This window comes from Oryzias melastigma, linkage group LG1, assembly GCF_002922805.2.
Source record: "Oryzias melastigma strain HK-1 linkage group LG1, ASM292280v2, whole genome shotgun sequence".
Taxonomy (NCBI): domain Eukaryota; kingdom Metazoa; phylum Chordata; class Actinopteri; order Beloniformes; family Adrianichthyidae; genus Oryzias; species Oryzias melastigma.
This window is the reverse complement of record NC_050512.1, coordinates 22,470,129-22,494,372: the sequence shown is the minus strand read 5'-3', so window position 1 is coordinate 22,494,372 and position 24,244 is coordinate 22,470,129. Positions and strand designations below refer to the sequence as shown.

Below are 24,244 nucleotides of genomic sequence, written 5' to 3'. Positions count from 1 at the left end.
CTATTTTGTCTGTTCCATGAAGGAACTGCAGTTCCAAAAGCTGTTGCACAGCCTTTGTGCTTTTGCTGGAAATGGGCTGTTTGCTGACTGAAGGCACTCTTGATGTGTGCTCTCGGTGCCTTCGACCTGCAGCAGTCTCATTCGGAAGATCTGATTAGACTTCCTGTAAGATGCATTGATGGACTTGTGCTTTCAAAATAAACTTGCTTGTTCTTCCGATTGAAATTCTGTAAATATTTTGACAGATGCAAAAGTTCGATTTAAAATTTTGCCTTTTTTTTCCTAGCAAAAGCCAAAAAAAAATCCAGCCAAATTCTGTTTTAGAAAAATCTTTTTTATTTTATACACATTGCAAACTTTGTTATCGATTTAATGTGACTACACTTGAAAAAAAAATAAAGTTTTAACATTTAGGATTACTAGAATCTGTAAAAACCACCGATTTTCCGTAAATCTGAAATGTTAAGGTTAAGATGGAGTCCCCCCAGTAGCCACTAGATGGCAGATGTTGAACACAACTGTGGAAAGCGTGAACGTCGTGACGTCAGACGCAGGTTTGGAAAAGGAGCGCGAGCTAAAAAAAACAAACCAAGTAAACCCATTGATAAACGAAACATGTCGCGGTTAAACCCGTTCGCTAAACTCCCAGGGTTGAACGCGGCCAGTGTTCTGGTGAGTTTATTTCGTCAGCGTTACCGTCAGGCGACATTACCGAGCTACTAATGCAGCATTTCTGTCAATTTAGTGCTAGCAAAACTAGCTAACATACATTCAGCTATCTTAGATTTTTTTTTTTTATATAGAGTAAACGTACATGTTAAATTAGTGTTTATCATCATAATATAACTTGGGCTGCTTTATAATAACTTATAGTTGGGTGTAAATAGAAGGCTTTATAGTCATTAGTTTGTTATTGTTTACAGCTGTTTGGAATTGTTGCTTGTAGCATTAGCATTAGTGTTCATTTTCTACAGCTGGTGGAGAATGAGGAACACTTTCAGCAAAGTTTAGCAGAAGCTCTGGTGAAGGAGACCAGCGTCACTGTCAATGTGTGAGTACTGTCCTCCCATCCTGCACACGCCAACACAATGTCAACAAAAATATGATCAGTGTCTGAAGTGAATTTACACAATATGTAAAAGATACTTTTGAGGATATCAAACAGTGAGCCTAATAATAGAGGTTTTTCTACCAAATGTGCCTTTTAAGCTGCAACAATTATTGTTTTACATCAAAATATGACTTAGTTTTGTTTTTCTTTTTTTAATTGTTTAGTTGTTTCTTATGTAAAGTTGTGGAATATTGGGCTATGAAAATATTCTTTATTGCTGTTCATTGTTTGAAATGGGGCAAGAGTTATAGCATTTGCTAAAAAGTTATGATTTTTAAATTTGTGGGTAATAAAGCAGATGTGTCCCTCATTATCGGATTACTTTCTGCATATTTAGAATTTATTAATCTGAATTATGCTTTTTTTCGGTTAACAAAAGAAACAGGCGCCTTTCATCAAACCTGGCTGTCAGTGTCTCTTTATGGATAATAAATTAATACGCATTTAGCCTATTTTTTAAAATTCCAGTTGTGTGGAACAACACTGAGACAGCAGACATGGCAAATTTCAACAAAAGAAGACCAGATGGTTAGAAAAATTATTGTTTTACATCTGTATGTGCAAATAGGCTTAGGTGGAAGTAGGAAAACAAAAGGTTTACTAATGTCAGATTTCTGCACTTTGTTCAAATGTGTCACCTTTGATTATAAACTAAGCAAATACTACCACTTATAAGATGTCTGCATGCACTGATATGTTGACAAAGTGCCGTAGTTTGCTCAAAACTTGCTAATTTTTACTACATTTGGCTTAGAACAATTTTGATTGTTGTGTTTTTTTATGGAAAAACGTTGGTGCTCTTCATTGGTTCATGTTAACAGAAAAATAAACAGAAGCATATATCGTTTTAAACATTTCAGACCTCTATGTTAACCTCAGTACATGAATCTTCACTCTGCCAAATAGGAGGTTGGCCAAGAGTTTCCCCCTGCCCGTCGAAAACGATGAGAGTCGCCCTAGAATTGACCTGGTGGTGTTCATCATCAATCTGACCTCAGAACTCAGGTAATTTTCAAACCCAAATTCTTATAGTTCAACACCTTGGGCACACATAAGAAAAGGGGACCTATTTTTCTGTGATAGTCGCTAAAAATAACCCACCCATAAAAATATATTTTGTCAGAATTATACAAGTTTAAGATAACATCAGACCATTAATAAAAATAAAATAAAATGATCTGGAGGGTTGGATTAAAGATCCAGCCCCTGGACCCTGATTTTGACTGGTGCTCTAGAGTGATGCTGAAGTCGAGAAAGAAAAGTTTTTCTGGTCATATGAAGAGAAAAAATAGTCACCAGCTTACCAATGGGTCAAATGAAATAAAGTGACTTTTATTTCATTTTACATGTGAACTGTGACAAAAAATGCATTCTGTTCTATTTTTTCCTATTCTATTTGTATCTGGTTATTGGAAAAAGTTAATTCTAAAGTCCCACAAATTTTTATTTTTTTATTTTCTCCCTGACTGTGTTTTAACAGTTTGTCATGATTCATACACAGGTGGGTTTTTAAAAACGCTCTTCGGATTTTGTGTGTTTTGTTTTAACAGTTTCCAGTCAGCCGAAGCTTCTTTAAAGTATTTAGAGCCTGGATATTTCCTCGGAAAAGTCTGCTTCATGGTCTCTAATGGTATGATTGTGACATTTCTAGACAGTAAAGAATGCAATGCAGTGGTTCATGCGTATTTCATCTCCTGGTGGTGTTTTCCTGCAGCTCGCAGTTCCTCAGTCCCTGCAGAGCGACTGGACGCTGTCCGGAGACTGGCTGCGTCTCTACACTGCCCCCTGCTGTTCGCAGAAGATCAGGTTTGTGAGACAACAAAGAAATGCTTCAAAGTTATTCTGATCCTATAAAGTGTTGAAATTAAGATCGTAAAGAAGATTAAATTAATTAGCACCAGTCTAGGTAAATAAGATAGGAATACTGCTTGCATTTGAAAGGTGTTGATACTGACTGTGAATGGGTGTTTGCACATTACTGCTAGCTAGATCAAATCCATCTAAAGCAGGGGTGTCCAAATTGTTTCCAATTGGATTGAGCTCCGGTTCGCTCTGAATTTCCCCTCAGTCGGATTTGTCATAGACACTTATCTGCGTACCTTCATAGCTCACATCGCCGTAGCAACCACCTTGCAGCATGCTTCCACCGTACCAAGGTAGCAGTAAAAAGTGTTGAACCTGATGGTGGTACAGGCGTTCAAAATTGATCAGCGAAATATAAAGTTTGACTAAGTGAACTATCTCAACAAGGATTACAAGGCGTTGCACCATTATTCTTTCTCTTGTTTCTTTGTCCCGCCCTCGTTATTCCTGGCCAATGAGTGAGGAGATCTTTAGCCGTGTGTTTTTGTTTACAAGATTTGGTCTGGAACAAGAAAGTCCCCGACGGGAGTCTGCGTATAGACCAAATGTGAAGTACAGGACTCGATCCGGTGAAAGTTAAACAGACTCTGAAGGAGTGGTTTGTCTTGTCACCCCCGTAGTATTTCGTCCGCTCTCTTCACTCATCTAACACTTGTACTATCAAACCCCATCCCTCTCCTTCCTAACTGAGTCCTTGAAAAATAAATGTTTCATGTCATAATTCTGTTGTTTGTCTTTCATTATCCATGGTGGTGTTATCCGTGATGTTAACGTTCGTTACCGCGTCACTGTAAATATGAAATTAAGTCTTATAAAGTTTTATTTTGAAAATACAACAAAAGTTTTTCTTTTGAAGCCTGAACCTCTTTCCAGTTCCCTGGATTTTTGTCATGAAACTGACGCGTAAACGGACTGGAGATAGAACTTCTGTATAAAGTTTGAGTTGCGTTGCGAAGGGCCGGACGTGGAGTGCAGACATGACTGGAGCGATGGAAACATTTTTTGTCTTGATGCTACACGGTGGAGACAGTGGAAATCTACCTTTAGTCTATTTGTGTTTCTGATGTTGGTCTATCGCCCCCTACAGACCCAACAAGGTGTGACAAATGCTGCAGAGCGGCTTCTGACCATCCTGAAAGTGGCAGCCGGCTTTGTTCCCTTCACTACATCTCTGTGCCTGTCTAACCTGACCAGATCCACTCTGCCACCAGACATCGACCAGCCCAGCTTCGATTAACTCTAAATATTCTATTTGTTTCCTTTTTTTGTGTTAAATACAATGTTTTTTGTAATGAAAATGTCTTTCTGGAGCAGATTAAAGTCATCAAAGCTTGGTATTAATTTGAACAAATTAAAAGTTTCTTCCATTTGTCCTCACAGCAGAAATGACCGGCTGACCTCGGCTCTATCAGACTGTGACCAGAAACCCGCCTGATGTCACGTCTGCCAGTCACGCACACTCATGCACGCTATTATTAGTTTTAGTTATCATGCAGGTTAGCCAAACATCATGTGAGGACAACACAAAGTCAACGAAGAAGCAGAAACAAACGTTTTTGAATCCAACAGCCTGGTTCTGTGCGTCTTGACCTGTGAATGAAGGTCGAACGACATCGTCTGGGTGTTGGCAGAAGGGTTTTGTATTTTTGTCGTTCACAGGAACACTTGAACTCTCTTTAGGAATGAGTTCTATTACCTCACTGAACTTGAGGCAAAGTCAAAGCGAGCAGCTGACCAGGAAGGAGGACACCACAGACACTCCTGGTACCTGCGTTCTGTCACGTTTGTTGCTGATAAAATCATCGATGCTGCTGCTCAGATTTAGAAAATAATATATAAAAAAGGGGGTATTTACTTAGTCTGAGTCTGTGGGGGCTCAGCAAGAAGACAATGTCTTGTTAATGCATGTTTAGCAGCTAATGTGAGCCTTGTAAAAATATATTTATTTATTTGTTGGTGTGGGTTGTCAAAGTTATTGGAAAAATAGAGCTGAAAATGTAAACGGTACCTTTACTTTTAGTATTTTAACTACTTTTTTGTGGAGATCAGCCCAGAATGGTTGAATTTTTGGGCAGGCCTGAAAGAGATAACAATGATCTGCCTCCTGTGCCCGACAATCTCCAGCATTACCAGCCCCAACACGTGCTTTTTACCACTTCTGTTTCAATTGTTTTTTGGACTAAAAAGGATAATAATGAAAATTTGCTACGTTTTTCTATTTACAAAACGAAAAAAAAAGAATTAAAAGCCACATTACAAAATCTAAATTTGAACTCCTGTTTTTATTTATCATAAATTAAATGTTTTGGGACAGATCTTGTATTTTAATCTAAAGCTACTAAACCTTTTAAAACACTTTTCTGCTTTTAAAGATTTTTTTTAAAGGTGTTATTCTGTAGATGAAACAATTTCTCTTTAAATGGGGTTACTGCTCAGACAGAGGAGATATTCTCATGCACAGAAACAGATGGACGAGGAGGAGATTTGTAAATGTTAACTGTTTTAAAGCTTTACCTTGAACTGTTTCAACAGAGATTTCTGGGTTTGCAGACGTCCAGTTTTCTTTTTTTAGCCTCAAGGAGATCTTAACATCAATCCCTGCAGATCTTGAATAAAGTCATGCAGGCGATTCCTGTGTCTGCTGCTGTCACTTTTGATCTTTATTAGCAGATTTCTTTAAAATATTTTGTTATTTCAAAGAATTTTAAGTAATAATAAATGAATATTCTTGTATTTATAACATGTTTTTTGCTTTAGAGAAATGCAAAGCAATTTTTGCAGATGTAGAATTCACAATAAATACATGAATGTGCAATATTGTCAGGAAAATATATATAATTTAGCATTTTTTTGCATGATTATTGATCACTAAAGTGGATTATTTTGATGTTTGTGAATAAGAACATCAAAATAACATTAGTTTCCATCATCTTGCGGTCAGACAGCCTCTGATCTGCTGCACGGTGTTTGACCTCCACCCTCTGTCATCAGCTGCTCCAACTCCAGAGGAAGAGGTGAGGTGGAGGCCGAGGAGCTGTGCCTCGTGTCACGTCTCCATGCGTGCACTCTAATGAAAGGTTATCTTCTTAGCAATTCTCCGCCAGACGAGTTAACCAAACACTGTTTTGGCATCATGTGAGGAACTGGAAGGACAACAAGCCGCCAGCGGGGCTCCGGAATGCCGGTGATAACACTCCTTCCTATCTCTGATTCTTTAGCACGACTGGACCAAGTGCAGCCAAATGAGTGTCCTGACCATAAGCTCTGGTGATGGTAGAAAGGTTTGTTTTTATCGAAGAGCTTTGTTTTTGTTAAACAGTGTTTTAATTTAAACATCCCACAAGTGGGGAAGTTGTGATTTAATGCAACATAAATTAATTCAAAGGTGTTTGAGTTCAGTGCTTCAATAGATTTGATATTTTACAAATCAAACCAGATAGAAAATGTTCAACATTTTATTATTTTTATTGCAGATTACTTAAAATCAATGATGGATTGATTTGACTTTTTATGTTTTTTGTGGTGCATTCAAGGACATGATGATCTGTTTTAATTTGAACTACAAATGGGGTTTTTTTTGTACCCAGGATGCAGTTCATTCAGAGGATTGCCTCCAGAGAGCTTTGTCTTTTGGAGCTTCATTAGGCAACGTCTTTTCGGTCAAAACCTTTTTTGACTTTCTTTATGTATTTAAAGTAAAAAAAAAAGTATATAATTTAAACTATAAAGCCAAAGTTTTACATTTTTTTACTTTTAGATTAACTTAAATGTATTCATTGTCTGCACAGTTAAATATGATTTCTTTGCTTTGCAGCTATAAGAGTTTAATCTGGAGTCAAATCAGGATCAGATTCAAGTGAATGTAAATTTGAAAATTGAAATTTGAAATAAATATTGAAAATTTAAAAAAAGAAGTAATATGGAAACTTGATTTTTTAAGAAAATCTTTAAACCTAGACCTGTTCCCAAATAAGAAAACAGTTTATTTTCACATTTTTCTCATCACTTCCTTCTTCACTTTAGGTCCTGTTTACTGTTTCATTTCAGACTTTTCAAGTTTTAACTGCTGCTGAACCTAATATGTGTATATACTAGTTAAAATGTTTTCCTTTTTTTTAATTTATAATGTCTTTTTTTTTTTAATTTACAATTTAATTTGTCATTCACTTCAAACTGATCCTAACTCAACCCCATCGTTTCTTGTCTTCTGGAAGTTTTCTACCAGTTTAGGGCTCTTTCTGGGATGTTGGGACGTCAATTTTGAGGTGGAACTCTGAAGAGTTTTGCTGTCAGACTTCACTCTGATTCATGGATCCACCATCAGCATGTGTATGGGTGAACGAGACTGTGACTGTAAACCGGTTTGGGTCATTTAAGAAGGTAGTAAAGTGCTATTTAAGTACACGCCATTTAAATGTGTTTAATGAGGTTGAAGTCAGAACTCTGTATGCCGACACACTTAAAAAAGTCTCGTTTGTGTCTTTATTCATCCTCAAACTGTTCCTACAAAGTTGGGAGTACAGTTCTTTTGACTGGAGCGTAACTGTGTGCTCAGTTTTATACACCCGGACATGGAGGGGTTTGGATGGAACATCTGAACTCAGGAAGTTCATGTCAGTGATGTGCTGCTGCAGGAGGACGAGGTTGAACATCTGGTCAGTTACTTCTCAAAGTAATAAACTTCAGCAAAATTGTTTTACCCTCGAACAGGAAACATTAGAATAGTCGTTCCTACTTAAACACTTTGAAGTGTCAAGTTGTCTACCAGTCGTTTGTACCATCGTTTATCTCGTGGATGTGTTTCATCGTGTATTGAAGAAATTGCAGAATTTCAAGCAGATTTACAGTTTTTATAAGGGTTTCTTACAGGGCTTCATTATTTTTTCTTTCTGAATCACAACTTTATTTAAAGTTAGCTGTCAAGAGAGAAAAAAATGACCAAGAGTTTCAAAGAAAACTGGTCTATAAAAAGTAACTTTTATAAAAAATTAATATCGAATATGAAACACACCGGGAAGCCTCATTGTTTTGTAGTCATGAGGATGTTTTCTTTCTTAACCCCTTCATGCCTCACTTCATTTTCAATTGTAAATGTTTTTGCTGTTCAAGGTGATGGTAAATTAAGTAAGTTCTGCATTTAATCAGAGACATGAAAGGGTTAAATGAGAGGCTTGAACGTTTTCAGGAAGTAGAGGAAGAGCTGAGACTCTTCGTCATCACCTGTAGGACTCAAATCCAGCAGATCACCACCACAGATACTGTTTTGAGTGGTTTTTTTTGTCTATCTTCAGCACAAGAAACAATCAATACACAGTAATGAGCAGAAAGACTTTTATTGACAAGATGTCAATTTACAACACTGAGAAACTCATATTTCCAAGAATTTAGATGGAAAGTTGAGAGATGAATACAATCAAGAGGAGAAGTCCTGCAGGGAAATCTACTTTGTGAAGCATATTTGATTATTTTTGCACAAAAGGACAATAATCTGAGCAAATGCAGAAGATACGGTGCAGCTTTGGTTTGTTAAAAATGAAAGCACCTGCAGGCTGTCTAGTTCCAGCAGGAACCTCATCCAGCAAAGCCCAGCTCTTTGTAATCAGCCTCGATGTCCGCAATGATGGCAGCCATCACGCTCCTCAGGGCCTGCTGCCCAGCTGCGTCCAGCCCGGCCTTCTCCCCCATGACCTTACCGATCACCTCCGAGATCAGCTGAAGCAAAGTAGAAGCATGAGGACAAGAAAGCTTTAATAAGAGAAGACGTTCTGCTATTCCCAATCCTCACCCTGAAGTTATTGATGGGGATCTTGTGCTTGGTGGCGTGGCTGTTCGCCAGAGGTTTGAGAATGGCACCGTGGTTGCCTCTGGCCTTCAGCAGCTCGCCGAGCTTCTTCAGCACCGTGGCGCCGTGAGCCGAGAGGGCCGCGTTTCCTGCCATGTCACCTTTGGCGATGCCAGCAAACTTGGGGAACAGCTTCTGAGTGTCTGGGTACTCGTGAAATAGACTGGGAAGTTAAAGGGAAGCATGAGCAGAAAGTACCTGAGATTTTTTGTATTAGTTTCCCTGAAATCATAGCATTTTTAACTCTTTTAGCCGTTAGGGAGGCTGAGGTGAAGCTGTTTGAGGCAGAAGAACTCTTTAAGATAACATTCATGTGCAGAATCATTTAAATTTGTGGTTAGGAATATAGTAATATAGGAATATAATAATCATCATTTTTAGAAAGGAGGTTTTGTATTTTGGGCATCTATGTGTAAAAGAAATCCTTTGAACTGTAGGAAGCTCCTTAAAAAGATGAATTACTGCGTGATTTTCTTGGAAACGATCAGAATGAGAGGACAGAAGCACTGACCGGGTCAGAACCAGGTTCCCATGAGCGCTGTAATCCGCTTCCACTGGACCCCAGTGCTTCAAAATCAAGTCATAGTCCGCCATAATTTCAGAGGAGTCTGATAAGACAAAGACAAAAATTACAAAAAAAAAATCTAACACTTCTGTTTTTTTATTCAATTTAAGACAAAAACACAGTTTTCTTTTTTTGTGCATCCATTTCACCAACTTGTTATCTCGTTTCCCTTCTGTTTGATTTGGTGGCCTCTATCCAAGAACCTCTTCACTCAAGGGCAGATGGATTACCTCTTTTGCCCTTTGTGAGTCTGTCATGTATCCTGAATGAAGTTCTGCTTGATTTATGTCAAGGAAAATCCAATGCACAGCTTTTTACACAACCTAATCTAGCTTTTATCTCTCTGTAAACAGACAATCACCTGTAATTCAGTGATCCCAATCCCATAATCTCTTAAATCTTGGATTATTATTCAAAGATTCTTCCTCAAAGAAGTCTTTAATGAGCTATTTTTGATGTTCTTTTAAGTTATCTCACATTCTGATTTATAGTTTTCTTGCTTTTATCATCAAATCAGCCTAAAACCTGCACATTTAAGCCATTAAATGATGAGAATGTAAGACATTATACCTGCAGGTGATCAAATATCCGCGTGGTTCTCCCGAGTTCCCCTGAGCCTGACTTTGCCCCTTCAACGCTGACCTTTTATACTCCCTCCCTCCCTCCATCCAAATTTTCCATCAGTCTGCTCCGTCACTACACGCCTCTTGAAATGCTGTCATCTCCTCACAGTTCAACACAGAAACTGCTGATGCCATTCAAACAGCATCCCGGGTGTGTTTTTCACGTCAGCTCACTATTTTCTGTTGATAATCTGAGCAGGAAATTGGGCGAAAAAAATGCAGAACTGCTAAAACTTGTGGAGAATTACTAGAATTTTTTTTAAATTTTATTAAAATGTTTCATGATTTTTTCATTGAGATGATGATTTGGTAAAATGTTCTGCCCCTGTAACGTGTGTGCACTTTGCCATGCAGCTGAACTGTTTGGTATAAACCAGCTGCCATGTTTTGTACATAGAATTACAATTTCCTTGCATCACCAATCGTGCGCGAAAATGCGTCAATATGAGGCAAAAAGGTTCGATAATTAAACATGAAACTATTTTTTTCTACAGGATTTCCTTTTCACAATAATTCAATATTTGCTTAATTATTTTAAAGAACAAACTTAAAACAAATGAGTGTTAAAAGCGTTCCTTGCTTTGACTCTAGAGTGTTCCAGCATTTAAAAAAGTGATCAAATTCTAATATTTTACATATTATTATTATAATAAACATAATTATGGACATCATTATGAAAAAAAAATTCAAAAGCAAAAGTGATGACCATTTTATACTCCCTTTTGGGGTCGCATGGCTGCTGGAGCCTATCCTAGGGGAAGGCAGGGTACTCTGGGTACCCTCACCAGTCTGTCGCCGGGTACAGAGATATTTTATATGGCTCATCTGAAAAGTGCATCCTTCTTTTTACACGTTTTGCTTCAAAATATCACTTCCTTTTGGAATCATCATAATTCCATCTCCAGTTTCATCTTTTAAAAGGTGAAAAAACCTCATTTTACTCTATAAATTCCTCGATGGAATCCCATGGAGCTGTCAATGAACAACTCCGCTAGTTAAAGTATCGCAGGTGTCCTTCACTCTCTGACATTGTTCAAGTTTCCTTGAATTGTTTAATGAGAGTATAAAGCGTGGGGTGTGAAGATCCCAAATGTCGCCCACAGGAAGAAGCGTCTTCCTGTGTGGATTTGGACGATCTTCCTCGCGTGATAACGGTTTCTTTTCTCTACGTGCAATTGAAGACACTTATCCTGGGAAGGAATGAGATAAACTGCTGACCTGTCCAGCCCGGTTCTGACCCGCTGACAGCAGAGATTTCTAATTGTTTCTAGGTCAGATCAAGACAAAATAAATTTTAGTTTTGCCACGTTTCTCAGATGATAAAAACAGTTGTTTTGTTATGTTTTGAGTGCCCTTCCAGAGACAAAGACTTGTCAAATTAACACAATGAAACCTGAAATAGGTTTTTTTTTTTTTTTAAGTGTTGTATAGTACAATAACTCATTCAATTTTCTTTAAATTTAAGATTTTCACACAAAATTTGTCCCAAATCGGCATGATGGAAAAGCAGCTTGATCTATGCTTCCTCTGTCTTCATTTCTCCAAATTCCAAACAACATTCAACCAGAACTTGTTGGAGTCAAGCAAATTTAAACATATTCTTTATCTAGAGACATCTAAAGACAGGACTACAACAACCGTCTGCTTTTATAGTTTTGTTCAGTTCAGGTGACTTTCTTTGAACAATTAATGTATTTTTCACGTTTTACTGTATCTTCTTCTCTGCTTATAAAAGAAAAACTAGTATTTTGAGGCTTGCAGAGAACTTGAAGATATAATATACATGATGCTAACTGTAGTTTATAGTGTTTGGGTGTTTTTTTCTCTTTCTTCTGATCTGGTTCTGGTAGAGGTTTTTTCCAAAGAAGCCCAGTTTTTTAGTAAAGGGGAGTCAAAACTAAAACAGTCTTGACATTTTAACCTGATTTAAGTGCTTTCAATCAAAGTAGAGTTGTAAAAGTATTTTAGTCTAATTTGGTGCTTTTTGTGATTCTTTGTTAGTCACTTAGTGATAAGTTGATGCTTGGTAAATGAAAACAAAATAAAATATCAAAACATTTAAAAAAAAGCATCCCATAGGAAAAATCTGTTGCTCAAATGTGGCTCAAGCTCGTCTCCTGAGATCAGTTTGAGCGTCTCATCTTTGTATCATTCTGTGATCATTTGTGTCTTAACTCTTGCTCCTAAGGGACCTTTAGGAGCAAGAGTTAAGACACAAATGAGCAAAGACATCAACAAGACAAATGAGCTTGAATTGAGATAAGCTTTTTGAACAAGACTTAAGAAGTGGGAGAAACAAAAGAGATCTCATAATAGTCTCCCTCTGATCTAAACTGTCTCAGCTGTTTTAAAGAAGGATTAAGGAGAAAAGGATGAGAGAAATCTGAGAAGGATTAGCTCTAAAAGAGATCTCATTGTTGTCTGTTTCATGTCTCTTTCATTTCTCTTGAATGTCTTACCAAAGCCATTAATGAGAATGATTTGAGAAACAGTAAAAACAACACTAAATATGTAAATGTTACATTTTATTTGGGATTTGACCAGCACCATCAGTACATTTGTATTGGGATAACAGCATTAGACTCTTTACATTTTTTAAACAAAATACAGAAATATGAAACATAAATGAGATACAAAAATAAATTAAATACAAGCTCTGACATTGTTTACTAACCCCCTTGTTGAAAAGTCGGTTTTAACAAAACTATTTTTTTAAATAATTTAAAAGTACTTTAACCCTTGTGCTCTCTTATGGGGTCAAGATGACCCTACCATTACATTGATGTGTGATCTCTCCCATAACAAATGTGGACAGGATCTTATGTCTGCCACGGACACCAGACAAGATTAAAAATCCTTGGGAAAAAAACTTTAGCGCGCTGTCTTGTGGGGTCCAGATGACCCCACTTTTAATGTAAACATGTCTAGGATAAAACAAGAGTTAAAACCACCAGGCTTCTTAATTAACTATTTTGAGTAAAACCAGAAATACATTCACAAAATTGTGTCGAATTATACCCGGAGATCTAACTTTTTCAAACTTTTTTTATGTAATTGCATTAAGTACATGAACTGTGGCGTACTCAATCTGGCCGACGTGGTGATAATGAATACTTCCAGATTCTAAACAACAAACACACTGACAGCACTGCTGAGGTACAAGGAAGAATCTCACTTGGCTTTGAAACAACAGAACTTACATGCTTCCAAATCCTAGAACACACTTGGCAGGAACTGTATTAAAACTCATGGTCCACGAAAATTAAAAAGAAAAAAATAAATAAATAAAGGATGAAAGAGTAACCACTCCCTGCTGTAGATCATAGCAGTGACCTACTGCTTAGAACCTGCTCTGGCCGTACATTTGCTGACAAACGCTTTCTTGAGCTTGACCTCCACAATTTTTCCCAACCAGGTGGAGTGGCACATCTCAGGACACAAGCTGTAAAACAAGAACATTAAAATCTAGTATGAGTAAAATGACAATAGATGGCATATAACAAATATAACACTTCAAGATGCAAGCAAATTATAGTTTTATTAGATCAGCTGCATAATGCTGCCGTGAGATTTGATTTACATGTCATCTGATGAGTCAAAATAATCATTTCTGGCATCTAAAAACAGCCAGAATTCAGTTAAGATGACATATTACATGTGACCTCTATAGCTGTTAAAATAATTTAAATTCAGCATGTTACGTCTTTGGGCAGTAAAAATCTAACAAATAAGTTCAAATCGGTTTACTTAAAGATGGGTTAGATCAGGGGTGTCAAACTCAAGGCCTCCAGGGCCAGCCTGATGCTGGTCTTCTATAAATCCTGCCTTATCTGCTGCTCATTACCTGGATCAGGTGTGTTTAGCCAATGAGGAGCTGGAAAACATGTAAGACACCAGCCCTTGAGGCCTGGAGTTTGACACCCCTGGGTTAGATGCTACTCGACAATAATTCATTTTGAGTGTTGAACTTATATTTTGATAGCAATCATTGCTATACTGTAGCCTGATTGAACATGTTTATTGTTCCCAGAATTCTAGCATAAAATGCCCAATTTTAAGAAAAACTCACTTCGGATTGCGTCGACGGATCTGCTTTCCTTCTTTTCCGGAGGGATTATTTCCAGGAAGACCAAAAGGGATTTTGATACTCCAACAGTGACGACATGATTGGACAGTGCATGAAACTGATGCATGCGATGTGGTTTAGATGCGTGGTTCATGGCAGCACGATGACTCGAACACACCACACTCAGGGAAGAGCTCCTGCTGGCCTGATGGTGAAGATGGGCTATGGTGAAGTCTCTCTCCACTGAGGCTTGAAAGAGTCTGAAGCTCTCAGACCTGGTCTGGATCTGAAAGAGAGTAGAAACAATACAAGGGTGAGAAAATACCAAAACAGGATATTATTCTGTTTATTTGCTGCTTTTAGTGCATTCTTAGCTCTAAAACATTTCTGTTTCACTCCCATTTCTTATTGATGCTCATTGAAGCTCTACTTGGAACTAGGACTGCCGCGATTAATCGACTAATCGATTATCAAAATAATCGATTAGTCGACTAATCGACGACTAATTTAATAGTCGTTACTTTGTATTAAATGGAATCAGAGTGTAGTAAAGTTGAACAAAGTGAGCGTTCAGCACCGAAAAAAATACTTTTTTATATTTTAGTCATCGAGACCAAAACTTTATTTTTGGTTAAAAATAGTTCCTTGTTTCAGATGCCGACCTCACTTGATTTAATCTTGTTTTAATACCAGAATCTGATGAAGGACAGAAGCTACACGATTTCTTAGAAAGTTTAATAAACGATAATCTAAATTATCTTTACTTTCTATTAGTTTAAAGCTAATGATGATTAAGATGTCTAATTGTCTTACACTGTATGTTAGTTTGTCATTGTATATACACAATGACATCCAAAAAAGCGAAGTTTGCCTTCCTAAAAACACCAATCAGTTTTCACAAAACACTACCATGTACAGTATGATCATAGTACTTCCTGAGATTAAACGTGGCCGTGTTAGAACATTTAAAACACTGTCAACTGAACTTTGAAGTGATTTTCAGACAGATGTGGTGCTTCTGCCTTATTATCGGGCGGTGCACGGTCTGTCACCTCACCTGTCTGTCAAACTGCTTACCTGACATTGAAAATTATAGATTCTTTCTAAGCTTTTGCCAAATTTAGAATCTAGTTTGGTAGAAATCGAAAAACAATATTATATCTCTTTCATGCTAGATAAAAATAAAAATAAGAACGGCACTATAAAAAATAAAATGAAAATACTTCTTTGAAAATAAATGTAACATCACCAAAATGAAACAGTAAAAGTTATTTTAAAGCCAACATCTGCCTGACATCTGCTGAGAAAAGAACTGACAAAGAAAAAGGGAGAACTTAAATAAAGAGAGCTGACGTGCACCTGATAGTTTTAATTGCATTATTATGTATTTCAGAAGTTTGCATCGACACACCTTAAGGTCTCTTCCAGTTCTCCAGACAGGGTCAAAGATGTCATTCTCCTGGTACTGCAGAGAATACAAATAACACACAAATCAAATGTTTACCAGTCAAAATAGATCAATAAATAAAGTATTCTGAGATGTGTGATACATCTCTGTTCTTCTGGTGAAGCAGATAGAAGCTCTGCTCTTCAACAGGAAATGTTTGATCAATATGATGATCAAAATGCCTCAAAGTATCAAGTACTTTTTAGTTACAAAAAGATCATTTGAAAACGTCTTATTTCAAAATATATTAGAATACACAGAAACATGAAGAGATGAAAAACATTTACTCTCAATTACTAGATTAACGATCAATCAAATATAATTTTCCTTAGATTTTGTGGTATCCTATATAAATTGGAATAAATAGCATTTAAAAAAATGTTGATTTGTTTCCTTTTTATTTGTTTATTTTTGTCTAAATATACAAAAATATATACCTTGATGGTTTTAATAAATAAAAAAGTAAATGAAAAGTAAATTTGGGTTTCGGTGGTTATATCACACGTCTATGGGTTTAATATCACGTGTTGAGCACGCCTCCTGGTGGTTAAAGGTTGAAATGACACTGGGTGAAAGGTGAGCGTCTTCTGATTGGTCCAAACGTCAACCTCATGTCAGTTTATCCAATAGCAGCTCAAGTTAGGTTCACGTGGTGTTCGACACCCGGAAAAACGAATAGTGACAGTCAAAAAGACACTAGGAGGCACTTTACACCGAAAAGTATCGTTTTTACTCAGCTATCGTTCTACTTGAGATGATACAAGCGTTAAAAAGCGTCCGACTCATGTCATCGAGTTCCGTGAAACAAGCAGGTAAATGTCTATCCGTTCTTCAATATAACCTGACAAACAGGACATTTAGGACATTAGTGTTGCTGTTTATTTATTTTCTTGACAGAAGGTTTCAAACTAACTCCTCTCTATTTAGATATTAGTTTAAAAAATTTGACTTTACTCCCAAATTAAATAATAACTATACAACTATTTGTAAATAAAACTCTTGCGTGTTTATAAAGCAGAAGATAGAGTATAAGTATTAAATCAATACTTCATTCAATTCTAACACAATATCAATTATTGTATTTTTAAACTAATATTTAATTTAAAAAATCATTTTATTAAGGTTGATTGACCTTTACTTTAACAATAGCTTATATTTAATATCAATCAGTTAGTGACAAGCAGGAGAACAGCCTAAAGTGAATCATCTTAACAGTTTTTCCTTCTCTCTGTTCAGTTTCAGAGCTCTCTGTCCCGGTCCCATGGGGAGAGATCCGGGGTAAAGTGTGGGGTCCTGAACACGGCAGCCCGGTTCTGTGCCTGCATGGCTGGGCTGATAACTGCGGCACCTTCAACACCCTTCTCCCTCTGTTACCCAAAGGTAAACGTCAAAAAGCTTCCCCAGCTTTTATTACATCATTAGTAATAAAAAATGTATTTTATGTCAATATTTTTTTTTTAAAGTGAAAATATGTGGTTCTGATATCAGAATGTAGTGTTTAAAATCTGAGTTAAGTAAAAGTTGTTGCGTTTCGCCTCATTTTCTGTTGTGTTTCCATCAGACCGCAGGTACGTGGCCATGGACCTGGCGGGTCACGGCTGCTCCTCCCATCGTCCTCCTGGCGTTCTGTACTCCTTTCCCTCGTACGTGTTGGATGTTCGCAGAGTCGTTGAAGGTGTGCGCTGTCAAAACCTAATCTTTTTCAACTAAATTTGAATTTTCTGCACAAGAACTAAAGCATATTTTTAGAAAACACCTTTTCTTTAAATTGACAAAGTCGGAGTAACTTTTTTTTGCCTTTCTTACTATCGTTTTTAATAATTTATGACTGTGTTTGTCTTCTAGTTAAATTATTAAGAGTTTAATGTTTGAAAAACAAACAGTAGCTCTGCAAAAAACACTCATTATAACACTGTTTAGTCCATTTAAGGTTTTAGAAGCTGATCTTAAACTCTGACAATATGTCATTGCAATTTTCACACTTGCCAAACTCTGACATCTGTTTTAAGACATTTTTGTAGCTTAAAATAAGTTTACTTAATTTATCCTCACACAACTCATTTAGTAATAAAAGTAACTGACTAAATCAATTTCAGTTAGTTATTTATTTCAGAATCAAAGTGCTGATTGTATTTATTTGTTGCGTTTTGACTTTAAAAGTGTTTACAGAGACAAGCATCAGAATGGAGCGGAGCACGAAGCTTGTGACCCATTCTAACTAACAATCACAATATTTTTGGTCTGTTCCTGACTCACAACAATTTGAATAAAAATACTCATAAATGTAATCCATCATCAGAAAAAAAATCACTGTTTTAATTGGAATGGGTCTTTCACAAACCGCAGAAAAAGGAAGAGAGGAAACTTCTGTCTGTTTCCCTTTTTGGCCAGTAGGTGGCGGTGAAGGTTTGGGACATTGGCTTGTAGCTAACTCCTGCTTTCCAGCTCAGTCTGTCTGCAAATTGTAAATTTCCTGCACCCATGTTAATCAAAGACCTGTCACAGCCAGAGTTATAGCGACGCCCAAAACTCCCATCCAACTGGAACAGCTCGGCCACTCAGCTACATTATGGTACATTAAAAAATAAATAAATCAGGAAAGTTTTATTTGTTTTTGCCATCATTTGTGAGCTGTTAAACGAATCTGCAGAAACTGGAGGGAGTGATGTTTCCTTTAAATTGAAAGCGCTTTCTGTGATGAGATACTGAACCCGGTTGATGATGTGTGAAATTACTCCCACAGCGCTGCGGTGGACCAGATTCTCCATCATAGGCCACAGCATGGGTGAGTGCGACTGCAGAACGGGATTAAAGCCGTTACATACACTTCTCTTTCATTCACTTTCCTTTTTATTTTGTTTCAGGTGGAAACGTAGGAGGAATGGTAAGTGAGGAGGTGGTGGTGGTGGTGAAGATGTTGGTGCTCTCCTCTTCATCGTCTCTGTGGTTTCCACAGTTCAGCGCTCTGTATCCTGAGATGGTGGAATCCCTGGTACTCCTGGACTCCTACGGTTTTTTCCCCACAGAGACGGTACTTCTCCAAACTCAGCCGCACACTCTGACTCACACGCTACACACTGAGCCTGAGTGCTTACTCACACTGTTATGGTCATACTTTCAAGAAATAATGAGAGTAAGCGTGCTGGATCAAAACATTTCAATCATTCCTGGTTCCTTTGACTGTCTGGAAACCATCCAGACTTTCTCCCCTCCTGTCTTGAATCATAAAAACGGTTCAGGAACATAAAAAAAAATCAAACCAATGAACTTTCCATTTGTTAAATCTGACGTTAAACTAACTTATTCACATTTTTGACTGTTTTTCTGAATAATAAGTACTAGCGAGCATGAAGGATGTTGCAGCCAGGCCGCCACGGGGCTGTTGCTATGGGAAACGGCTACACCAATCCATCAAATAGCTGCTGAATGCCGATGTTGTAGTGTAACAGATGGAAGGAGGAGAAACTATCCTACATCCACCTTAAAGACCCACTCCGGTCATCTTTTTGATCTATTGTCAAAGCATTCTTTTAATTATGACATTTTTAGCCAAAATAATAAAATCTGTTGTTTTCAAAAACATAGTTTCTGAAGAGCGGCAGGAGAAATTCTCCTCTGAGGTGTAGGTGTGAGTGTTGGCGCAAAGCAACCCCGCCCCTCTTCCCCTTCCTGTTGGTGGGAGCAAGAAACTTGTGGCCCACCAAGCGTATTTTCAACATCACAAATACTTTTTTCTTCTCCTCCTTATTTACAACAGTAAAGAAATACTCAACATTGCAATTTTAAGCGTAATTTTCTTTATACAGTGAGGCAAAAACAATATTTAGTCAGCCATTTCCCACTTAAAAAGATGAGAGAGGTCTGTCATTTTCATCATAGGTATACCTCAACTATGAGAAAAAAAAATCCCAAAATTCGGATTTTTATGTAATTTATCTGTAAATTACGGTGGAAAATAAGTATTTGGTCAAGAAAGATTTCTGTTTATCTATATGAAAGGCACTTGTCCACAACCTCAGTCACACTCCAAACTCTACTAAAGAAAAAAGAGCTGTCTAAGGACACAAATAAATTCTTTAAAAATCAGAAAATTGTATTTTTCTGGATTTTTTTTTCATTTTGTCTCTCATAGTTGAGGTAAACCTTTAATGAAAACATTTATTTAAGTGGGAGAACTTGCACAATTGGTGGCTGTTGAAATACCTTTTTGTCCTCCATCATCAGAAAAGACACCAAAACACAATTTTTATCAGAGTAGATCTTCAAAAAGCCACTATAGATGCTATTAAATGACTCTTGAAGTCCAAATGTTTAGAGTTTATTCCATTTTACCAAACATTTTAAACTGTTTCATGAGCATTTTCTGGTGTATTTATTTCATTTAATGCTCACTACTTGTAGTTCAAAAGTATTTTTTTAAATCTGGAAATGAGTTCATTTATCAAATGTAGTTTGACCTCAGAATAAAAGTACAGAAAGCTGTTCATCTCCAGAGTGTAAAATGCCTGAAATGAGTTTTTCCAGTGAGTGAACAAACCCCTGCGTCCTGCTAATTTTAGCTTGATGTTCACTTAAAGGCTGCATTATATTGACTGAATCCTGTATTGCTGTTTTTTTTAATTGATTTTTCAAAAGTCACATTTGCGAAATGCTGTAAGCCACCAGAAAAACTGAGTCAGCCAGAAAGAGTTTTGTCCTCCAGCCTCTCTCCTAATGATTATAGTTTTCCATTGTTTCCATAACAACACACATAGATCTGCAGCGTCCCGCTCATTGTTGTCTTTTCCTTGCAGAAAGAAATGTCCCGAGTGTTGAGGCAGGGGCTGGACGAGATGATCGAGTATGAGAAAACCATGGAGGACAAGAAGACAAGAGTTTATACTTATGAGAAGGCTGTTGAAAGGTGAAGCTCCTCAGCTTTTGCACACTTATGACTTTTTTTTTAATGTGTAAAAATGTAAAAACCTGCAGGCTGATGGTTGGAAACAAGAGTTTGACTGAAGAGTCTGCAAAAATCCTTCTGGAGAGAGGTTTAACTCAAGCTGAAGAAGGTATATATTCATCCTCTTCTTTGATCTGCGACTCCCTGCTGTGATGAAAGTCTGATAGTTTTTTTTCTGGTAGGGGTGATGTTCTCCAGGGACTTTCGAATAAATCTGGTAAGATGGCGCTAGACTGTTCCGTCTCAACCCCTCAGCTTCGCAGCTCACCCGCTTTTGTTTTGTGCTTCCAGAAAAACGTAGTCCGCATCAGTTTGGACCAGAGTCTGGAGCTGCTCTCCAAGATCCAAGCTTCTGTGCTGGTGGTGCTGTACGAGCATCTTCTGCTCCACCGTTTCTTTACACACATAAACGTCAGGATTTTCACGTTCTGTCTTTGTGTCTTTAAAGAGCAGAAGACGGCTTTGAGAAGATGTTTTCTGATTCAAAACAGAGCAAGTTTACGTCGGCACTTCTTCAAGCCTACAGGGACCGAAATGTGAGTCTGCTTTGTTTCTGGCTGTGAGGTTGTGTGTAGTTGTGCCTCACATGCTGACAGCTGCACATGAGTTGTGTTCAGTTGAGCGGAATGTTTCTGATGCAGCGAAAAATTTAAATATCCCATTAACTGACCTACATACTAAAACATGCTCTGCTGAAGAGATAAAGGAGAAGGCGAGTCCTCCCTGAGGAGGGATTTCCAAAAACAGCCATAAAAAAGTTAAAAAGATTTGTCAGTTTGTGAAAAAGTCAAGATTTTCTACATCAAACAAAAATAAACTTTAATTTAGAGAAGGCAACATTAAACACAGAAACAACTGGGTTTATTAACAAATAAAAACCAATGGACTTCAAGATTGAAGGCGCAGTTTATCACGTAGCCACTAGGGGGCTTGTACAGAACAAAGGTCAGACCCCATAATTAATCCACATTCCAAAGCAAAAGTTTTTTCACTGTGATTATATCTTTTTATTCTTCTTTAAGTTGCATGTTGTTTTATTTCCATTTTGCCGTAGAAACATTAGATTTCAAACTATGTACAGAAGTAATTGTCACATTAATTAAATATTATTATTAATTAAATATCGTCTTGGCAGCATTTTATATCGATACAAGTTCTGCCAAATGAAGTATCGCGATATTTCACTGTATTGATTTTTTTTTCTTACACCTAGTAACTAATTATCTGTGCTCACCACGTCATGTCTAACTAAAATTTTTTTTCCCCCAGCATGCTGTGGTGACGGTTCCAGGCGACCACCACGTCCACCTGAACAATCCAGAGAACGTTGCTCCGCTGCTGTCGGACTTCCTCCAGACCAAAGTGCTCCCACATTCATCCCAACTGACAGATGGTCTGAATTCTAAGTTATAGCAAACGCACACAAGGATCAGTTTTTACCCATAAATAATGCATTTTTTATTAGAAATTGTGAGAGTACTAATAAATGCACATGCTGTGCTGTTTCGCTAACTTTGGTGCTAAAAGGTGAATCTTGGATAAAGGAAAAAGTTGCTTAGAGAATTTTATTTGGATTCAGTGGTTAAGATGACTTTTTTAACCAAAAACAATAGAAATATGGTAATTTGTCCTAACATCACTGTCTTCTGCTGGGCATTTGACGTGTTAAGCTCATGGTGTTCACACTGATGTTCACACTGGACAAACAGGGAGGGGCTTCTTCTTTTTCTGATTATGGTGATGTTTGTGGATGGGAGGATCGTACTGCTAGAATCTCATGATGGCCTCCTTAACAGGTGCAGATGGGTGAGGAGACCCTCAGTGTCTGGACACCAGGTGTCTGCTGCTCAACCACCTGGACATATTTAGGAAAAAACTTGAAAATGGATAACAGGAGCCGAAAGAACTTATCAAAGTTTGTCATTGTTGTACAGCTAAATCAAAGAGTTTACAGTTAAGAAATTAATATTTGGAGTTTTTCTCTTCTTTAGAAAACAATATAGTTTTGTTTTACAAATTAAGAATTACATCAAATTGTACAATTTTTGAACAAAAATGTCATATTAAATCAATCAGATTTTCTATTTTTTTTATAATAACATTAAAGATTTATCAAAATCAGCTCAATTCTGAATTGCTCTGTTTGACTTTAGTGCCAAAATGTTTTGGACTTTGTTAACATATTTTTAGTTTTATAAAGAAATCTAGAATTATTTTACTTATAATCTGAGTAGTATTTTGTATCACTGTCCCTCTATGCAGATGATACTTTGCTTATGGAACATGTTAAAAACATTCCTAACCCTTCAGCTTCAACTTTCAAGGATTGGTTTCAGAATAAAAACTCTTCTTAAATCTTTGTTTTTTGATGAACACACATGATGCTTATCTGTAAAATATATATATATATATATATATAAATATATACAAACTGTAATAAAAGGAAACCATGATCTGTTTTTTCCTCTTTTTAATAAATAAACTCCAAATATGATGCTGTCATTTATTCTCACAAAATAAATAAATTATAGTTTAATAATGTGTTCTTTTTTAAAGCTGGAGAATTTAATCTCTTCTTTTGTCCCATCAATGTGTGGTTAAATAGTCTGTGGCTTGTTTAAAAACATAGTTTCCCTTTTTGACTCAGATTTCACACATGAAAACCCCCCAAAAAATCCTGTTCAGCTTTTTACAGAAATCTATAATAATGTCCAATTCAATTTTTCTGACCAAAATATTACTTGTAAGACAAAACAGTTTTTATTTCCATTGAAAATGATTAAAATGTGACAGAAACCGCATATTGTTGCATTTTAATCACATTTTTTGTCATTATATCATCATTTTTTTCTGTCAAGTAGTTTAGTAGTAGTTTAGAATAACCATATTAGCACATACTTTTATTCCTGCAGCAGATTTCAGTGAGCAGACATGAGTTAAGGGTTGCAAAGATAAAAATAATCACATGTATTTCCATTTAAAATATAGACTATATCTTTATTAGCATCACGTAATGTTAGTACTACCGTTAAATAAAACCTATAATATTTTGAACTATTTGTTTATTCAGTGTTTTGTTGGCTCTTATCATTTATCAAAAAATGTTGCTTTCATTTTCACATTTAAAGACTCACTTTTTGCCATTAAAAATAAACATTTTTCTTTGTTCCAACAGTGTTGAATTGCAGAATTTTTGGATATGACATAAAGTTAACCATAATCTCTGCTCTCAAAGCAGATTTTCTAGGATAAAGCTGTGCTCAGTCCGATGACTAACAGAACGCTGTCATCTGCCTCACCACAGGAGGTCTTGCTTCTCAAGAAACGTCTCAAATATTGATATTTTTAGATACAGTCTTACATTTATTTTGTGATGCATAAACCCAGATATTTCAGGAGGAGATTTACAGCTCTTGTACAACTTTCTGATAAGAGAACTGAAGCTTTTCAATATTTTAAAGATTATTTTCAAACACAGATGATGTAAAAATTTGACCTTTTTCTTAAAACCTCTGCAGCCACCATGCTGCATCTACAAATGCGCCTCCCGTTTACAAATGTCGCTGTGCAACCACCTGCTACATTCTGAAAAACGTGGAGATTTTGAAGTGCAGGATGAGTTGTGAGACTCCTTTCACGTCTCTAGATTTGTGTGTAGATTATTCCTTCAAATGCTGGGCCATCAAAGTCTTCTTAGTAGCCACTTTGAACTTAGATTGTGAATGATTTCTAGTAAAAACTGAACCTTTTTCCACATTCTTGCCCCAATAATTACGATTTTGGTT

General features: G+C 36.8%; 3 protein-coding genes across 6 annotated transcripts; 2 read left to right on the top strand and 1 right to left on the bottom strand.

Annotated features, from left to right (window-relative positions):
- Window positions 1–506: 506 nt before the first annotated feature.
- pane1 (proliferation associated nuclear element) lies at window positions 507–5,241 on the top strand. Of its 2 annotated transcripts, XM_024290016.2 has the most exons (6): window positions 513–672; window positions 975–1,051; window positions 2,018–2,116; window positions 2,662–2,741; window positions 2,826–2,917; window positions 4,062–5,241. In XM_024290016.2, exons 1-6 carry the CDS (start codon window positions 616–618, stop codon window positions 4,209–4,211), a joined length of 555 nt encoding a protein of 184 aa, XP_024145784.1. In that variant the 5' UTR covers window positions 513–615; the 3' UTR covers window positions 4,212–5,241. The 2 variants fall into 2 exon arrangements, with proteins under 2 accessions (XP_024145785.1, XP_024145784.1); XM_024290017.2 differs by lacking the exon at window positions 2,018–2,116 and having other exon boundaries at window positions 507–672.
- Window positions 5,242–8,291: 3,050 nt separating this feature from the next.
- mb (myoglobin) lies at window positions 8,292–15,727 on the bottom strand. 2 transcript variants are annotated; one of them, XM_036213284.1, is made up of 5 exons: window positions 15,482–15,727; window positions 14,074–14,356; window positions 9,328–9,424; window positions 8,760–8,979; window positions 8,292–8,686 (listed from the first exon to the last, which is right to left on the bottom strand). In XM_036213284.1, the coding sequence occupies exons 2-5, from the start codon at window positions 14,222–14,224 to the stop codon at window positions 8,546–8,548; spliced, it is 609 nt and encodes a 202-aa protein (XP_036069177.1). In that variant the 5' UTR covers window positions 14,225–14,356; window positions 15,482–15,727; the 3' UTR covers window positions 8,292–8,545. The 2 variants fall into 2 exon arrangements, with proteins under 2 accessions (XP_036069177.1, XP_024145721.1); XM_024289953.2 differs by lacking the exons at window positions 14,074–14,356; window positions 15,482–15,727 and adding an exon at window positions 9,952–10,086.
- Window positions 15,728–16,144: 417 nt separating this feature from the next.
- Window positions 16,145–22,948, top strand: serhl (serine hydrolase like). Of its 2 annotated transcripts, XM_024289443.2 has the most exons (13): window positions 16,147–16,329; window positions 16,754–16,897; window positions 17,079–17,192; window positions 18,261–18,302; window positions 18,382–18,401; window positions 18,474–18,548; window positions 20,311–20,420; window positions 20,489–20,568; window positions 20,642–20,676; window positions 20,751–20,827; window positions 20,908–20,995; window positions 21,729–21,852; window positions 22,256–22,948. In XM_024289443.2, exons 1-13 carry the CDS (start codon window positions 16,272–16,274, stop codon window positions 22,267–22,269), a joined length of 981 nt encoding a protein of 326 aa, XP_024145211.1. In that variant the 5' UTR covers window positions 16,147–16,271; the 3' UTR covers window positions 22,270–22,948. The 2 variants fall into 2 exon arrangements, with proteins under 2 accessions (XP_024145210.1, XP_024145211.1); XM_024289442.2 differs by having other exon boundaries at window positions 16,145–16,329; window positions 21,729–22,948.
- Window positions 22,949–24,244: the final 1,296 nt, after the last annotated feature.